The following is a 17,243-nucleotide window of genomic DNA, read 5'->3' on the forward strand; positions in this document are numbered from 1 at the left end:
AGACTTTTGCTCCCAAAGGGTAGTGGCCAAGTTGGTTGTCTAGATAGCCCAAGTTAAATCCAGAACTTAGAACTGGGGCCTCCACAGCACTGGAAAGAGGGAGGAGGTCTAGAGAGGTTTAATGTAAGTAAGCCAATGTTGTGTCTTTGGGTCTGCTAGTAAAGCCTTGCTAATGGGAAGGTGGGGAGTTGGGGAGGGATGCTGATGGAGCTTAGGATAAATAAGCATCAGGTCCTTGTTTGTTTTTAACATTAGATGTTTGTATTTGGTGTATAATTGTTTTGGAGAGATTTACAAGGTCATGAGGGTTACAAAAAAATGTCTAGTCCATCATCTTATTGTCAGGTGGCCCAGAAGTCATTTATCCACCCCTCACACAATTGCAATTCAAGGGACCACTTACTTTTGGTTTTTCTTTTAGGTTTAGAAATGAATCTGTCATGATATTCAAGATTATGCTCATACATACTGTACAATATAGCCCAGTTGCTATTGAGCAGGACAAAATCTAAGCAAGCTCAAAAGCAAGTCCTTGCTCAGTGCTTGGAGCCCAACAAGATAAAATGATAGATAAAAAAGGATTATATTTGTCTAATGAAGCATTTTGGTTCTCAAAGCTCATTGTACTATTTTCAAAAGGAATATTGTGCTAAAGGGCTGGAATTTCAAAATTCCTCTATGACCAAGTTCATTCCTGAAAACAGGTTGGTGTACTTGTAATGAAATTTAAAAATATATGTGTGTATACATATAAAATAAATATATATGTGTGTTTACATATAAAAATACATATAGATATAGATATATAGATATCAGTTGCATCTAATGGTGGGTTGGGCATTCCCCCCAGAGTAGTTGAAACCATCTGCCACTATACACTAAGGAGTTTTCTGCTTTAATCCAGCTTATGGCTGACAAACCTTTTTTGGCATCCTCCTTTCCCTGTCATTATACCCTTGAAGAGCTGATGAGGCTGTAGAAACCCTTTTGCTGTTAAATTATTTCCAATTTTGGGGTAAATTTTGGGAATTTTTTTGAGGTTCTATTTGAGGCTTAGTTTTCACTTTTTTAGGAAGAAACCATGACTTTCTTCATCAAAAGCATGGTAAGTAACCAGGTCAAAAATTTAGGCCTTGGCGGTGGTACAGAAGAGAAAAAAGAAGAAGGAGGCACCTCTGATCCTGCAGCGGCACAGGGAATGACTAGAGAGGAGTATGAGGAATATCAGAAGCAGATGATTGAGGAGAAGTGAGTACATGCACCCTGATTCCATGCACCCTGATTATTCTTTCAGATCAGGACAAGACTGTGAGAACTGTGTGTTTGAGAGTCATTTTTACTCCCTCCCAGATGCCATATTTCCCTCTTCCTCAGATAGAGCTCTGTTTTTCTTCAAAGCCTGAATATCCATTCAGAAAAGCATTACTCAACATGACGGTTACAACCACAAAAGAAATTCCAAAAGACAGAGTCAAGTCTTCCTTCCCCTTCCATTTTCTGTGTGATGAATGAGTGCCTAGTTACCATGGTTATGCTCTGCTTGGATAAATGGAAAAATAATTCATTTTTGATGTATCAGATGTATTTTCCAGACAAGCAAATTTAAGTATGGATTCCATAGTGTCATGCTTAAGGAATGAACTGGAATGAACCTTACAGGTGATCCAGTAGAACTCCCACATCTTAGAAAAACCAATGCCTTCCCCAGCATCATACTGGCAATAATTGTAGGTGATGAATTTTAAACCAGGTTCCCTCTCTCTCAGTCAAATGCTCTTTTCCCTTGTTCAGTTGTTGGGTTGACCCATCTTCATTTTTAAAATTAAAAGTAAATCAATAGTAGAAAAAGTGACCCCAATTCTCCTTATTTTCTGGTTGCACTTCACAGAAGACTAAGAGTTCAGAATCATAAAAATTATGATTAGAGTTAAGAATCATAGAGTTGCAATCATCTACTCCAACCTCTTCTTTTGTACATCAGAGAAACATAAAACTAGATGATTTAGTGATACATTTATTTGGAGAAGTGAAAAGTGCATAGGGCTCATAAAAGTTATCTAAATGTTCCAAAAAGTTTGAAAAAAAGGAAAAAATATATCAGTCTAGCAATATTCCAATACACATGTGTATATATTTCCATTTAAAGGCCATGATCATGAAAATTTATTCAAAAGGAAAATGAATATATCATTTGAAAGAAAAACCACTTTTCAAAATAGAGAATTAGTGAGTTAATAATGCCTGGTAAATTTTTTTTTTAAGTACCAAGAAAAACTAATTAAAAGTGTGTTAAACAGTTGACTCAGAAATGAAACAATACTCATCATTTAAAATTTGAACTGGATAGTTTATGATTTCAAGGACAAGCATTTCTAATGCTGTGTTTTGCTATTGTAGGTATTTTACTAATCAATTATGTAATGGTTTTCTAAATCTGATGCTAAGGTGATTATGAGTGAAGAGGTTAATGACCGGGAGATCTAAGGCATGTAAAGGGTTGGACTTAGTGGTCAACATTCCCACCGTTTTGTTAAAAAAGATAAGAGTATTTCTGTCTAGCTCAAACAACCTTTGGGAAGGGGATATATAGAGGATCAGCCCCGAAGAAAAGGGAATGTTCTTGTACAGTTATGTCCCAGGGCAAAGGCAGGGCAGATAGTCAAATGAAAAGAATCTGCTTATATCAGTATGAGACCATTCAAGTCTGCAGTAAAAGCATTGTTAATAACTTTCCATCACATCAGAAAAGCAAGTAGAATGAAGGAATCACTCTAGAGCAGCAATTTTCAAATTTCTTGAACTTGGGACCTCTCTTAAAAATTATTGAGAACCCTAAAGAGTTTTTGTTGTATCTAAAATTTTTGTATCTAAAAATTTTGTTTGTATCTAAAATTTAATTTTTGTATCTAAATTTGTATCTAAAATTTAAGTTAAATATTTATGTTTATATCTAAAAATTTAAAAATATACATTTAAAAATAATAAGATAAACCCATTATATGTTAACATAAATATCACATTTCATGAAAAATAGCTATATTTTCCAAAGAAAAATTAGAAGAGTGGTGTTCTCTTTACATATTTTTGCCAGTCTTTTTAATGTCTGACTTAATAGAAGACAACTGGATTCTCTTATCTGTTTCTGTATTTGATCTGTTGCAATACATTGTTTTGGTTAAAATATGCAAAGAAAATTCAACCTCATATGTAATTGGAAAAAGGAGGAGTATTTTATAGACAGATAATGTCTTAGCATTAAGATGAAAGGGTATTGGGGACCTCCAGGGGTCCTCAGATCATATTTTGAGAAAGTATATCTATATATCTATATATATCAATATCTATTTATTATATAAACACCTGCATATATGTATATATACATGTGTACATATATGTATATATATATGTTTGCCCACGTGTGTGGGCACATATAGAAATTTGTATTGTGTTTATTATAAGCATAGATATAGAATATATAGATATAAATATATAATACATAAATGCATTCTATTATAAGCCTACAAATATTCATATCTAACCCATATCTATAAAATCAAAGAAGAGCAGCTTCTAGTTAACTGATTTCCCAGATTCTTGGGCTAGATGGCCAATGGTACAGTGCCAATCATCATTTTAGACCATGTACCTTGTCATATAAAGAGTGATTCAATATAGCTACCCAGAGCACTGGGTCTCAGATGTAGTAGCTGGTTAGCTGACATCTCAGATTTGTTTAATTTCTGCATCTGGTCAGACCATGCTTCCCAAAGTCAAAAGGCATATAAGATCAGTGACTTGGCTTGAATTAGGGTATAAATTCCCCCAATCTTGGTGAGTTTCTGATTCATATTCTTCTCTAATGAATTGTTCTGTGACTAGGGGTAGCTTCTTAGTCACATTGGTGGGGAGGGGGCAAGAAACTTAGAAATAAATCACTTTTAATAGTTCAGTCATTTAAGCTAGGACCCATGGGAAGATCTTCTAGCCCAACTCCCTTTCTCAGGTTAAGATTGCCTCATTTGACTCTAAACTATCCGTTCATCCAGAGGTCACATTTTGACTCTAGAGAAAAATGGTAACAGACAAGTGGGCAGGGACAGACAGCATGGTTCAAAATAATGACAAAAATAATGATGATGAGAATATTTTACCTTTATTGGACACTATATGTTTACAAAACGCTTTACATATATTGCCTCATCTGATCTTCACAATAACTCTATGAGGCAGGTAGTGAAGCATCTCTCCTTTCTCTCTCTCTGTCTATTTCAGAGGAGGAAACTGAGGCTTAGATTATGTAATTTACCCAAAAGAATCTGGAACCCAGGTCTTCTGATTGCAAATTCAGTTTTATTTCCATTACACTGTACTGTCTTGTAGTAGAAATTAAATGACTTCCATTCATTCCTTCTCATATAGACATAAAAGAAATATTAATTTAAGGACCCTAAGAGGATTCATTAGGGGTAGCATGGCTTAATAGAATTAGCCTTAACATCAGCAGCACCTGGATTCAAATTTTGCCTCTGATCTAGGTTAACTGGGTGATGTGAGCAAATCACAACCTTGGTATGGCCCTCTCTTTTTTCTAAGACCCAAAGTTGATGACAAATTGCAAATTTGCTTTGATAGAGTAAGTTCTTTACACTGATGAAATAATGGGTTTGTATAATATCAAATTAATATCTAATTTTAAAACAAACTGGTTTTGTCTAAACCAGAAATTAAATTGTAAGTTCCTTGAAGGTAGGGACTTTGCCTCTTTTTGTATTAGTGCTTAGTATAGTTCCTGACACATAGTGAGTGCTTAATAAGTGTTTATTGATTGATTGATTTTGTTTATTGACTTATTTATTTTTTCAATTATATGTAAAAATAATTGTTAACATTCATTTTTGTAAAGTTTTCTCACCCTTCCCTCTCCTGACTATAATCTGATAAATGATATAGGTTATACATTTACAATCATGTTACACATCATTGTAACATATTAGTCACTCTGTGAAAAAAAATCAGAACAGAAAAGGAAAAAACACAAGAAATTAAAAGCAAAAAACAAAGATTGATTGATTTTGGAAAAAGAGGGGATAAGTTTCAATAAATGTGGCGGGGCCCAGTCAGGACCAGCTTTGAACAATAGGTTTGGACTACACTTGTTAGACATTGAGGAGTCACAATGAAGGCAATGTTCTAGAAATATTACTTGGAAAACTATTTAGAGGCAGGTAGAACAAAATTTTTATAGTATGAGGTGATAAGATTCTGAAATAGGGTGCTGGCAATAGGAATGGAGAGAAAGGGATAGACCAGAGAGAGATAAAAGGTGGTTATTTAATATTTTACAATTTTTATTGCTGGCTTTTGCTTTTATATGATCATCATTCTATGATATATATTCCTCTCTCCCTCTGAGAAAGTCATGCTTTATAAAAAGAATTTTAAAAAACTAATAGTTTAGCAAAACTAAACCCTAATAATTAGTAAAACTAACCAACACATCTACCTGGTCTAATAGTAATTTCCCTTTTCCACAACTATTGTACCCTACCTATGCAAAAAGGGGAGGAAAGATAATTTGATCTTGGGAAAGACAGACTAGATTATCATAATTTCACAGTATTTGGTTTCAATTTGTTGTTCTTTCCAATTACATTGCTGTAGTAATTGTGTGTCCCAGTTTCCTAGTTCTGCTTACTTCATATCGCATCAGTTTTCTAAGTCTTCTCATGCTTTTCTCTATCCTTCATTAATTTTTTTTTTACTTTAAAAATTTTAACATTTCAGTTGAGTATAAGGTATTAAATTAGGAAGATAAAAAGTTTTATTTTGGGTGTTGACTTTCATTTCAAACTTTAACTTTTTACTAATCAACTCCTTCACTTTCTTTTTCATTACACTCATCTAGAAACATAACCCATTTCAAAATGATTAGAAATTATAAATTCTTGGACCCCATCCTGTCATTCCAGTATGAAATCTCCCAATGTCCTTTAGTGTTCAGCATTGGTGACAAAAGTTTAACCACTACAAAAAAGGGAAGGGACTTTTCTTAAAGGGTCATTGGATCTTAGATCTAGCACTAGAAAGGACCTTAAAGATCATATAGTCTAACCAAATGAGGCAACTGAGACATAGAGAGGTGAAGTAACTTGACCAAGATCACACCTTCAAGAAGCATTATTATTAAGTGATTATGTGCCAGATGATAGGCTAAGTGCTGGGGGAAATAAAGGCAAAAACAACTCATGCTCTCAAAGAGTTAATCAATTATGTACAATCAAGACACATACAGAGTAAACTGGAGGTGATCTCCAAGGGAAGGCACAAGCATTCAAGTGGGGTCAGGAAAGACTTCTTGGAGAAGATGGAATTTTAGCTGGGACTTGAAGGAAACTGGGAAAGACAGGAAGCATATGAACATGGGATACACATTAAGGGCCCTAAAAAAGATGCATCAGGGGTAGCATGGCCTAATAGAACTGGCCTTAATGTTAGCAGTACCTGGATTCAAATTCTGCCTCTGATCTAGACTAGCTGGGTGATGTGAGCAAAGCACATAAACTTCTCATGGGGAACAGCCAGTAAGGATACTTGGAGTCTGGAGATGGAACTCTATCCAAGAAAGGACAAGGAGGTAGGTGTTGCTGAGTCACAGAATATATGGAGGTGTGTAAGAAATAAGAATCCTGTAAAGGTAGGAAAGGGTGATGTTAGGAAGAAATTTAAACATCAAACTGAGGATCTTCATTTTGATTCCAGAGACAATAAGGAGCCACAGGGTAGCAAAGATTTGATCCTAATTTCTCTGATCTCAGCATTCTTTTTTCTGTGCCTAGTGGAGTCACCTGCTCCAATTTCAGTTCTGTTCTTGAAGGTACAGGTCAGAAGATCAAAAATCTTGGTGCCCATAGTTTAAAGTTCATTTTAGTCCAGGGAAATCCCACATCTGTTTCAGCACCAAGGATTTCCCAATTTTCCTTGGTGAAAAATTCCTATGAATTTGTTTTCAGGTTTCTCTTAGAAAGTCTTTTTGGCATAGGAAAGGTAGGAAATAAATATTGTGCATAGATTGTAACTGGAAACACAAGAGATGCTGGAAAAGGCATTTGGTTTCAACTGAGTTCACACTGTCCCTCCTGTTCAGCATAGCTTACTTTGAGTCTCTGGACTTCACTTTCCTCGTATGCTAAAGAAGGGAGAAACAAGCACACCTCTAATGTGTCATATCCATGCTAGATGCTTTACAAATATTATCCCTTTTATTCCTCACTGGAAGGTCCTGTTATCATTCCTATTTTATGGTTAAGGAAACTGTAGCTACTGACAGCTATTAACTGACTTACCTAAGGTCACACATCTGGTATCTCAAATAGAATTTGAACCTAGGTTTTTCTGATTTCTGACTCAGTGTTCTATCTATTGGATCACCTAGAAGGGTTGACACCTTCTCACTTTAGAGCCTGTAACTAGAAAATCTCCAACTGCGTAGAATTTTATGACCAGAAAGAACCTTGGGGATTATTTAGTCCAATTCCCCTATTTACCAAGGCTCAGAGAAGGTAAGTGACTTGACTAAAGTCACAGGCTTGGTGGATAGTGTGCTGGGCTTAAAGCCAAGAAGACCTGAGGGCAAGTCTTTAATCTTTATGAATCTCATTTTTTCATTTATACAAAGAGAATCATATGAACTTCACGAGGTTATTGGGAGGTCAAATGATATAATGAAATGTTCTGCAAACCTTTGTGTGTCTATAATAGCTAGAAAGAAAAGGGAGGAAGGAAGGAAGGAAGAGAAGTCAGGAATCCAGAGAATGTAAGGGACTTGTTTAGTAACTAGCTCCTCAGTGGCAGAGATCCATCAGCCTGGAAACCAGGCCCCCCCAAATCCTTATTGTCCAGAATTCTTTTCTCTATGGGATGAGGGCAAAGATTGGGGGAGAGAGACAGAGACAGAGAGACAGAGACAGAGAGGAGGAGGAGGAGGAGACAAGGGAATGCTGAATATATTGTGACTGTCAGGGCCTGTCCAATCTCATTCTCCTTGTGGAGTCAGTAGCAGGGTCCAAGGTGCACAATTAATCTATTATAAACAGTTTAAGGGAAGGCTTTTTCCCAATTATATTTATTAGAGAGATCTATTAAAGACCAACAAATCTTCAAGTCCAAAAGGAATAAAAAAACCTGATCCATGTGTGTGTGTGTGTGTATGTATTGTATATTTATTTTATTTATACATATTTATATATGTGAAAATAGCTTATGTTTATATATATGTATATGATTATTTCCTTTTGAACTTGAAGGCTTGTTAGTTTTTAACAGATCTCTTTAACACAACAAGGGCAAGGAAAACATACATGTTTTCATTCTTTTTGGTCTTGAAATCATGTTTGTCTTTAACACACATATAGACACATGTTCTATAATATAACATTTTATAAAAATGTTATATTTACCCATTCTATTACATATATATATATATATGGATGTTTTCATTCTTTTAAATATATATAATATACACATACATTATCTCTAGAAAATAGTACTGTTGATACTTGGGTTATTGGGGACTCCCTTCAGTGTCTCGGCTTTCCTTGATATGATTGACGCTGTCTCCCCTGTGGCCCCATGGACTAGGATCTAGTACCTTTCCAGTAGTTCTCCCCAGTCCTTTCCCTTTTCCCTCCTCCTCCTCTAACCTGGGTTCTGTTCTGACTTTCAGAATGGAAAGAGATGCTGCCTTTACACAGAAAAAGGCAGAGAGGGCATGCCTCAGAGTTCATCTCAGAGAAAAGTACCGACTCCCAAAGGTAAGACACTTTGTACAAAGAACTGTTCTGTCTACTATAGAAAAAAAAGGGGGTGGGGTAGGGAGATGAGGAAAGAAAGGTTTGTTTGCTCATGAAGTGGCATGTTTACCAATATACTTTGTCATGAATATTTCAATCTGACCAAATTGGCATAGTTAATGAATATATAATATTTTCTCTTTTATATCTGAAGCATAGAAAATGTTGGACCTGGAATCAGAAGATATAAGTTCAAATTCTGTCTTCTTTTTACTGGCTATATAAGCCTGGGCAAGCTGCCTAGCCTATGTTTAACTATTTCCTCAACTGTATAACAGGAATAATAATAATACCTAGGTCCCAGATTCTTGTGAGGATCAAATGAGATAATATTTAAAAGCACTTAGCATAGCATTCAGCTTAATAAGTGCTTCTTCCCTTCCTTCCTTCAGACCTTTGCTTAAACTCTGCCCCATGCCTGGAAGTCAATCCCTTCTCACTTCTGCCTTGTGGAATCCCCAATTTCCTCGGAAACTCAAGTGTCACTTCCAAAATGAACCCCTTTTCTTGAACCCCTCAGTTGAAATAATACCTTCCTAAAAGTTACTTGGCATTTACTTCATTTACATTTTATTTTTAATTACAAGTGAGGACACTGTACCTTGTTCTCAGGGACAAGGACTGTTTCATTTTTATCCCTGGAATACAGCAGATGCTTAAAAACAGACTAGAACCCACTCGATAGTGTGATCTGCTAATCCATCTAGAAAGCCTGGGGATCTAAAGGAGTTCTTGGGTGGGAGCTCAGAGCTAAGACTATTAAGTCCCATAGGCTGTGGTTTCTGGAGATTCAGTGACCAAGAAGGTAAAGCCCAAAGAGATCACAAGACTCCTCCAAGGCCATACAAATAGGAAGTAGCAGACTTTGGGTCTGAACTCACATATGCTGATTTCAGCATCACGCAGCCATCTCAGGCTCTATGAGAAAGAAGTAGTTGGTATAAGGGCAGTTAGAGAGAGGGCTTCATTCTGTGGACTAAGACCATAACCAAGAGCCAAACTGAAAGAAAAAAAGTTTCAGGTAAAAACCCTGGTAAATGTTCTGAATAGGATTTTTGGCTCTATAAAAGTATGACCATCAGTAGTGGTACATTAAAATGTGCCATTTTCTCATCAACTTTTTTCCTAGCCTAAATCTATTCATAGGCTCCTAATTCTGCAAGGGGTTTCAGAAACCATCTGGTATACCTTCCTTACCTTACATAGGAGAAACCAAGGCCTAAGAAGTCTAAATGACTGACTCACAGGCACACAACTTGGGTAAGTGCCAAAATTAACATTTGAATACAGGTTCTCTGACTCCAAAGCTTATCCTTTCCCACCCCTGCACCAAGAAAGTGAAGGGAAAAGAGCAAGGAAAAGAGAAATATCACGGAGATAAAATTGATAGGACCTGGCAGGTAACCAGTTGTTCTTACCTCTCTCCGTTGACCCACACATACAAAGTTACAATCTAGGTTGACTGGGAAAAACAGTGGCTTCAGGAGAAATGGAGATGTTGAGGAAGAGATAGATCCATTTTGGAGAAGACAAATTCAGTTTTTGGACATGTTCATTTTGAGGTGTTGATGGGCCTGCAAGTAGAAAAAACCTGTGGCAATGAAACTTGGAACAGGAGCTCAGGGCAAAGTTGGGAGGCAGAATAAACTTTTGGGAACTAGTGACCATAAAAAGCTGTCTAATCATCCAATCAATCAATCAACATTTATTAAGTAACTACTATATATCAGTTACAAAAGACTGAAACAGGTACAATCACCAAAGATCATTCCAGATCAGCTTTCTGGGGAGTTCATGTAGGACTACAGGTTTGAACCTGAAAGTAACCCCTCTCATCTTCCTCATCCACCCTTGTAGGGAATCTGTTCTTCAGAGAAAAAAAGCATAATTTGACAGGTTCATAACTGTACTTTTGTCTAGATCAGAAGAAATGGGGCCATGTTTCAGGCTATTTCACTTCAATAGATAATAACAGAAAAGACTTGGAGAATTCTAGCCAAGAGTATTAAGACAAACCAATGTTCCATTCAAGAAATCTGGAAGGTGCCACCAAACTGGGTGACCCTCTGTAAACTGAAGTCTCACTATTGACAATGCATTCTGTTTGTGTGTGTGTGTGTGTGTGTGTGTGTGTGTGTGTGTGTGTGTGCGTGTGCCCTAAAGCCAAGAAGGCACGGATAGTATCCTATGCCATCAGTTATCAAGTATATTGCTGCCATCCATCTCTACTTAAGACCCTGTGAGAGAAATAGATTGTATAGTAGTAGCTAGAGAGGCTTCAAGTAGACTTTAAAAAAAGTCTTTCCCTGTTGCTGACAGTGAGCTATGAGTGTACCCTTGCCCAGGAAATTGGTGTCTTCTCTGAAAGTTTTTGAGAACCGAGAAGACAGATTTCTGTGTGTAATTGTTTAGATGTGGGGATTATGCAAGGAGAAAGGGCCCTGATGTGAGAAAAATGAGGACACAGTGACCTAGGCAATAGTATGTAAACACAGTTTGGAAGCTCTAATCACATCCAATCTGATTTTGACCAAATATAAAGAGTGAAACTCTAGGTCAGGGCTGTATGAAAGACTCCACACTATCCCAACAATTGGGGAAGGGGATGTGTGGAGGGGACCCAGAAGAGAAAATGAGTTGACTTTGTCAGATCATTCCCAATCTGGAGGATGTTGAGGAGATCAGTCTGGGATTCCAGATCTACTGTGACCAAAACCTGGCCATGTATTTGGTTTAATCCAGGAGCCAATGGCATGACAATGCTGTTTCTCCAGGAATCTTATGGATTGAAGATTCCTCTTCCCCCAAACTGTCTGAAACTGGTGGTTTTAGTTCCTATACTATCACACTTGATTTATTTATAGAAATAAAGATTTCTGGTGCTGAAATGGGCCTTATAGAACATCTACCTCAAATCCCTCAGTTTTATGGATGAGGAGACTGAGACCAGGAATTGCTCACACAGAAGATTGACAGAATTAGAATGAAATCCACATCTTCCAGCTTCAGAGAAAGGGTATTTTCCTTCACCCTGTGCTGTGCAAATGAAGAGGTATGATCCAATATTTTAGTAAAGGGCCAAATAAAAAAAGACGTATTGGAAGGTAATTCCATTTTAGACACACTTGATTTCCCCTCATTCTTTGGTGTGGTTTTGTGGGGGGCTCAACCAGAGAGACATGTGGGAAATGTTTGACCGAAAGAAAAACCAAATTTATAGTTAAAGGCTAGAGGATGACATTTCACTAAACTAAAGGAGTCACCAGAGCTCCCCCTGGTGTATTGAAAGCAGGGTTCAATGTACCCACGAGGTTTTCCATTTATCTTTTCAGAAACAAAACTGCTGTGTAAAGGGCAATGCACTGGAGATGTGACTGTGAAATGTGTACAAACCACTTTTACGTATTGCAGTGAAGGACCCAGCATCCCTTTTTTTATTTTTTTGAAAATCAAGAAATTAAATTTAAAACAGCTAGCAGCCCCCAGCCTCCTGCTGCGCAGCCGTGCCCGGTAGATGGCTAGCCTTCCCGGGGGTGTGCGGCGGCCACAGCGGGCGCGGCCAGCGGGGAGGTGTCCGGGCAGCGCCCCGCGCCACCCGTGAAGGTGGGGTCGCGGAGCCCGGGACTCCACGCGCGCAGGGCCAGCTCCGCTCGTGGTCCTGACGCGCCCTGGGAGGCCATTCAGTCCTTTCACGGCGGCGGGGCCGGGCAGCGCCACTGAGGGCGGGCTGGGCCAGCCCGGGGGCCCCGGAGCCGGCCCGGCGGAGGACACCCGCAGCCCGGGGCGGCTCGGGGCATGGGGTGCCGCCGCCGGCGCGGAGCGCCCCCTGGCGGCGCCAGCAGCAGCCGCCCGGCGCGGCGCGGCGGCCGGGGCCCCGGAGCACCGGATGGGGGGGGCGCGCGCGGCCTGTGCACGGACCGGCCCCGGGGCGGCCCGAGCACGCGCTCCCCGCGGGGCCGGCCCCGCCTGCGCGCGCCCGGGCCCAGCAGAGCGCAGCCGCGCCCCGGCCCGGCGAGCGCAGCCGGCGAGCGCCGCCATTCCGACCGACGCGGCCGCTTTTCCCTCCAAGACGCTGAAGCGGCCCGGGACTGAAAAGGGTATGAAAGAAGGCTTAAACGGATTTAAGAAACTGTGCAGCGTGATTCCGGGTTCACCCATGGCAGTCAAATCCACTTTTAAAATACCATTTAAATTAATCCCCAAAAAGTACCATTTAAAATACCAAAATATCCCAGTGATACTCTAATAGCTACAAATAAAGAATACTACAGCATCAAAAAAGTCAAACCCGCCAGCAACCCAAAGGACAATGGAGAAAGACAGCATAGATCATAAATGATTTACAACTTATTACAATAATGATGTGAGCTCAAGAAATAGACCATTACCACGAGCAACAAAAAAAATGAGAAATTTTGTATAATGGTGAAAGACACGTATGATCAGATGCAGAATAAAACAATCAGAACCAGAAAAAAATATTTGCAATGACAAGTATAAATTAAAATGACACTAAAACTAAGCAAAAATTCTGTTTAAAAGTGTAATTAATGTCCACTCTTGGTCATGGAGGAAAGATAATGAAATACACTTTTCTCCTTTTCTTGGAGAGGTGGGATTATGGGTACTGACTATTACATATGCTATGTAATTTGTTTGACTTAGTAGGAGATTCGTAATTACTTGTTGATCATTTCATTGATTTATATGACAAAGTAGTTTGTATTTGACAAATTAATTTCCCTTCTTTCCAGTTGATGTAGTCACAGATAGCAAAGGACAAATAATAGAGGTAAAAAGGTATATAATATGTTAAAGAAGAATTAAATTAGCTCTAAATTAACTTCCCTTATGAAGTGTGAAAACATTTTTAAATGATTGAAATAGGAGAATTTAAGATTAGCAAAATTGCTTACACCCCTGGAGGACTTAAATAGCTAAGTCTGTGTTCAAGGATGTCTGGACCAGGAGCAGTTTTGTAGAATGTGACCTCTCAGCCTACTGAAGAATACGGATTTCTCTTTCAGACACCCCACTGAGCAGATGGAGAGTCAATATGAGAAGGTTCAAGTCAGAGGGAACAGATATGCACATATTTCAGACAAACATAGATACAGAGAGGCAGTCAGCAGAGACTAGAAATGGCTTTAAGAAATGTGATTTCGGGGTGGCTAGGTGGCATAGTGGATAAAGCACCAGCCCTCCAGTCTCAGACAATAATTATCTAGCTGTGTGGCCTTGGGCAAGCCACTTAACTCCATATGCCTTGCAAAAAAAAAAACCCTAAAAAAAAAGAAATGTGATTTCTGGAAGAATTGATTATGGATTCAAGGGAAAATTAATCCTGGAAGTTAAGAGTTAGCAGCAAAAGGACTCCATGAGGAAAGAAAAACATTGCAGTATTAGGGATGTGAGTTGCCATGGTCAAATGCCTTTCCCACAAATGTCTTTTACTACCATTGTGTTTTTCTCATGTCCATTCCTCATACAGATATTGTATGTATTGGTGCAAGAGTATACCCCAGATTTCTGGGGTTTAATGTATTTTGATAACTTTTCTTATCGTATCTAGTGATTGCCTTTGCTTTGAGTTAATTGTGTCTCCTGGCTCACCATTAATGAAAAATATACCAATGGGGGCTTGTGAGCTATAATTTTAGGAGTTATGGTTCCACCCATGAACTGGGTCTGGGAAGTAGCAAATACCCCCTGGGAAATTAGGGAAAGTTCACTGGGTGGTCATGTGCAATAGATTCAGAAATGATTGTGATGTAAAAAAAAATTTTTAAGTGAAAATGTAGTTGTACCATTCATTAATGAGTGAGAGATAACAGATGAACAGTCTGATAACTGCAACTTTTTAAAAAACCTTTAGCATATTAGATAAATTCTCTATGATGGACTTATGGAAATATACACATACATATATTTATACACAGAGACACAAATGCATATTTATACATTATATATAATGTATATCTATATATTATATATATATATAAAGCATATTTATATATATGGACAAGAATAACACAAGATAAGAAAACATGATTGGATTGTGACCTTTACTTTTGGAGGGAGTGTACCTGTAATGCAAAGTCAATCAATCAATAAACAACTGGTATTTGTTAAATATCAACTATTTGCCAGGCATTGGACATACAAGGACCTTGCATTCCAATGGGGTAAAGGGAAAGAGATCACAGACCAATTAAAATGTGGAGGCAAATCTGTCTCACAGGGTGGTTGTGTGGAAAGTGTTTTTAACAACAAAAAAACATTACTTAAGCATCTGTACGTGAAAGACTTCCAAGTTCCTAATGCTAGGTTTCAAGCATAAGTAGAAAGTGACTTGTTGACCATACAGTATCATTGATAGCTACTGTTCTGATTCTATTTAACAGTTGGATCAGAAGTTGGACTAGACTTATATAGTTGACTGGAACTGCTGGACATATACTAATTTCTTTTTTGCTGCTGTGCAGTTGTTTTAGTCACACCCTTCTCACAATCCCATTTGGAGTTTTTTTGGCAAGGAGACTGGAGTGGTGTGCCATTTCCTTCTCCAGCTCTTTTTACTGAGGAAGAGCAACACAGCTAGTAAGTGTCTAAGGTCAAATTTGAACTCAGGAATTTCTGGCTCCAGATTAGGTGCTCTATCTACAACTGTGTAACCTAAATTCTACATGGTTCTAAAATTATCAATGATCTGTCCTCCAATTCCACTTCTTTCTAAGTGACTGTGTTGATTTGTGATCTAGGGCTATATACTGTTGTGGGTTTATCCAGTTGCAGACCCTCTTCTCTCAATTTGCTATTTCATTAAGCCCATGGCATGTAATCTTGGAAGTCCTGAAGTGGATTCTCCATAGTAATGAACAAGTATGCTCAGATTCTGCATATAATCATTTCATCTCAACAATGAATCAATTAAAGCAGTAAAACAATATATAAAAATACTTCCAACACTATGTTCCTATATGGACAGTTTCATCCCTTCTCTTTAGCTTCCTTTGGTATCATTGTCTTCCTACATTAGAATATGAATTACTTGAGGGCAGGGGCTGGCTTTCTTTGTTTTTGTATCCTTAGACAGTAGCATTTTTTTTAATTTTATTTCCTTTCCTAAAACAATTCACAATAAAAATTCAACCCTTTGTCTGCCTCATCCCTCATCCTTCTACATCCAAGCAATTTTCAGGTACTACATAAGCTAATTAGAACGCAAGAATTCTAGGAAATTTACAGTTTGGTTTACTTGAAATCTATGATCTCTCCTGCAAATGGGCAAAGAAGTCCAGACAGTACAACATAGTTGACATATGATGTTCTGACTTACTCATGCAGTAAGGTGAATAGATGAAGAGTGAGAAACTTGGGACCTTAATCATGGCATGGTCTTGGGATCTTGTATAAAATGGAACTCTTGAAGGCTGGTGCTTTTCAATTCTTGTCTTATTACTGACAGAGACAGCCACCTGAGACTATTTAATAGCTATGGTGGAAAAGAGGGAGTAGATTTATCAAGTGATCAGAGCAAGGAGAGCCTGCTGCAAGTCCATTCTGGCATCCCTCAGACCTAAAGACTTTTAGTTGGCCACATCTCTGTCCTACTACAATTGTCACTTCTTGTCGAATTCTCTCCTCACTCACATTTTGTTTTGTTTTGTTTTTTCATTGGAACTGCCCTGAAGTATCAAAAGAGCATAGGAATTTTCCCATAGAGACTTAAGAAAACTCCAATAAGCTGGATAGCCTTGAAAGTTACATACTGAATTTAGTATAGACTTAAAAGTTTAAGGAAGTTGTACATAATAGAAAAACCAGTTTTATGGACAATCTTCTTTTTGTGTTCAACTTTGCATTTGAAAGTGCTTTTTTATTTGGTGTTTATTAAACTGAAAAAAATGGAAATTAAAAGAAAAAATTTAACCCATTCCTGTTATATCTTTTTTTTTAGGTTTTTTGCAAGGCAAATGGGGTTAAGTGGCTTGCCCAAGGCCACACAGCTAGGTAATTATTAAGTGTCTGAGGCCAGATTTGAACCCAGGTACTCCTGACTCCAAGGCTGGTGCTTTATCCACTGCACCACCCAGCCTCCCTGTATTCCTGTTATATCTTGAAGGAAGATGAGAATTCTGAGAGACATAGGGAAATAAAGAGGGACAACATGTGAAAAAGTAGAAATAAAGAGATGGACTACTGAGTTATGTAAAATTCAATCAACAAACATTTTATAATGACCTTAGATATGCCAAGTACTGTGACAGAAGGGGATTAATAATAAATTAATCTGGAAAGGTAGGTTGGAGACATGTTATAGAGAATTTTATTTATTCATTTATTTATTTATTCCCCTAATTCTATTATTCATTTTTTTTAGGTTTTTTTGTA

At 38.0% G+C, this 17,243-nt stretch overlaps 1 protein-coding gene across 1 annotated transcript in view; it reads left to right on the plus strand.

Moving 5' to 3' along the window:
• The first annotated feature begins 1,081 nt into the window (after nt 1-1,081).
• Nucleotides 1,082-17,243, plus strand: part of CPLX4 (complexin 4) — a 38,546-nt gene continuing 22,384 nt past the window's right edge. The window contains exons 1-2 of the mRNA XM_074207457.1: nt 1,082-1,248; nt 8,723-8,810. Of these exons, the coding sequence (XP_074063558.1) occupies nt 1,082-1,248; nt 8,723-8,810 (255 nt within the window). The remainder of the gene's footprint in view (nt 1,249-8,722; nt 8,811-17,243) is intronic.

The sequence above is a fragment of the Macrotis lagotis genome, chromosome X (genome assembly GCF_037893015.1).
Source record: "Macrotis lagotis isolate mMagLag1 chromosome X, bilby.v1.9.chrom.fasta, whole genome shotgun sequence".
Classification (NCBI taxonomy): Eukaryota; Metazoa; Chordata; class Mammalia; order Peramelemorphia; family Peramelidae; genus Macrotis; species Macrotis lagotis.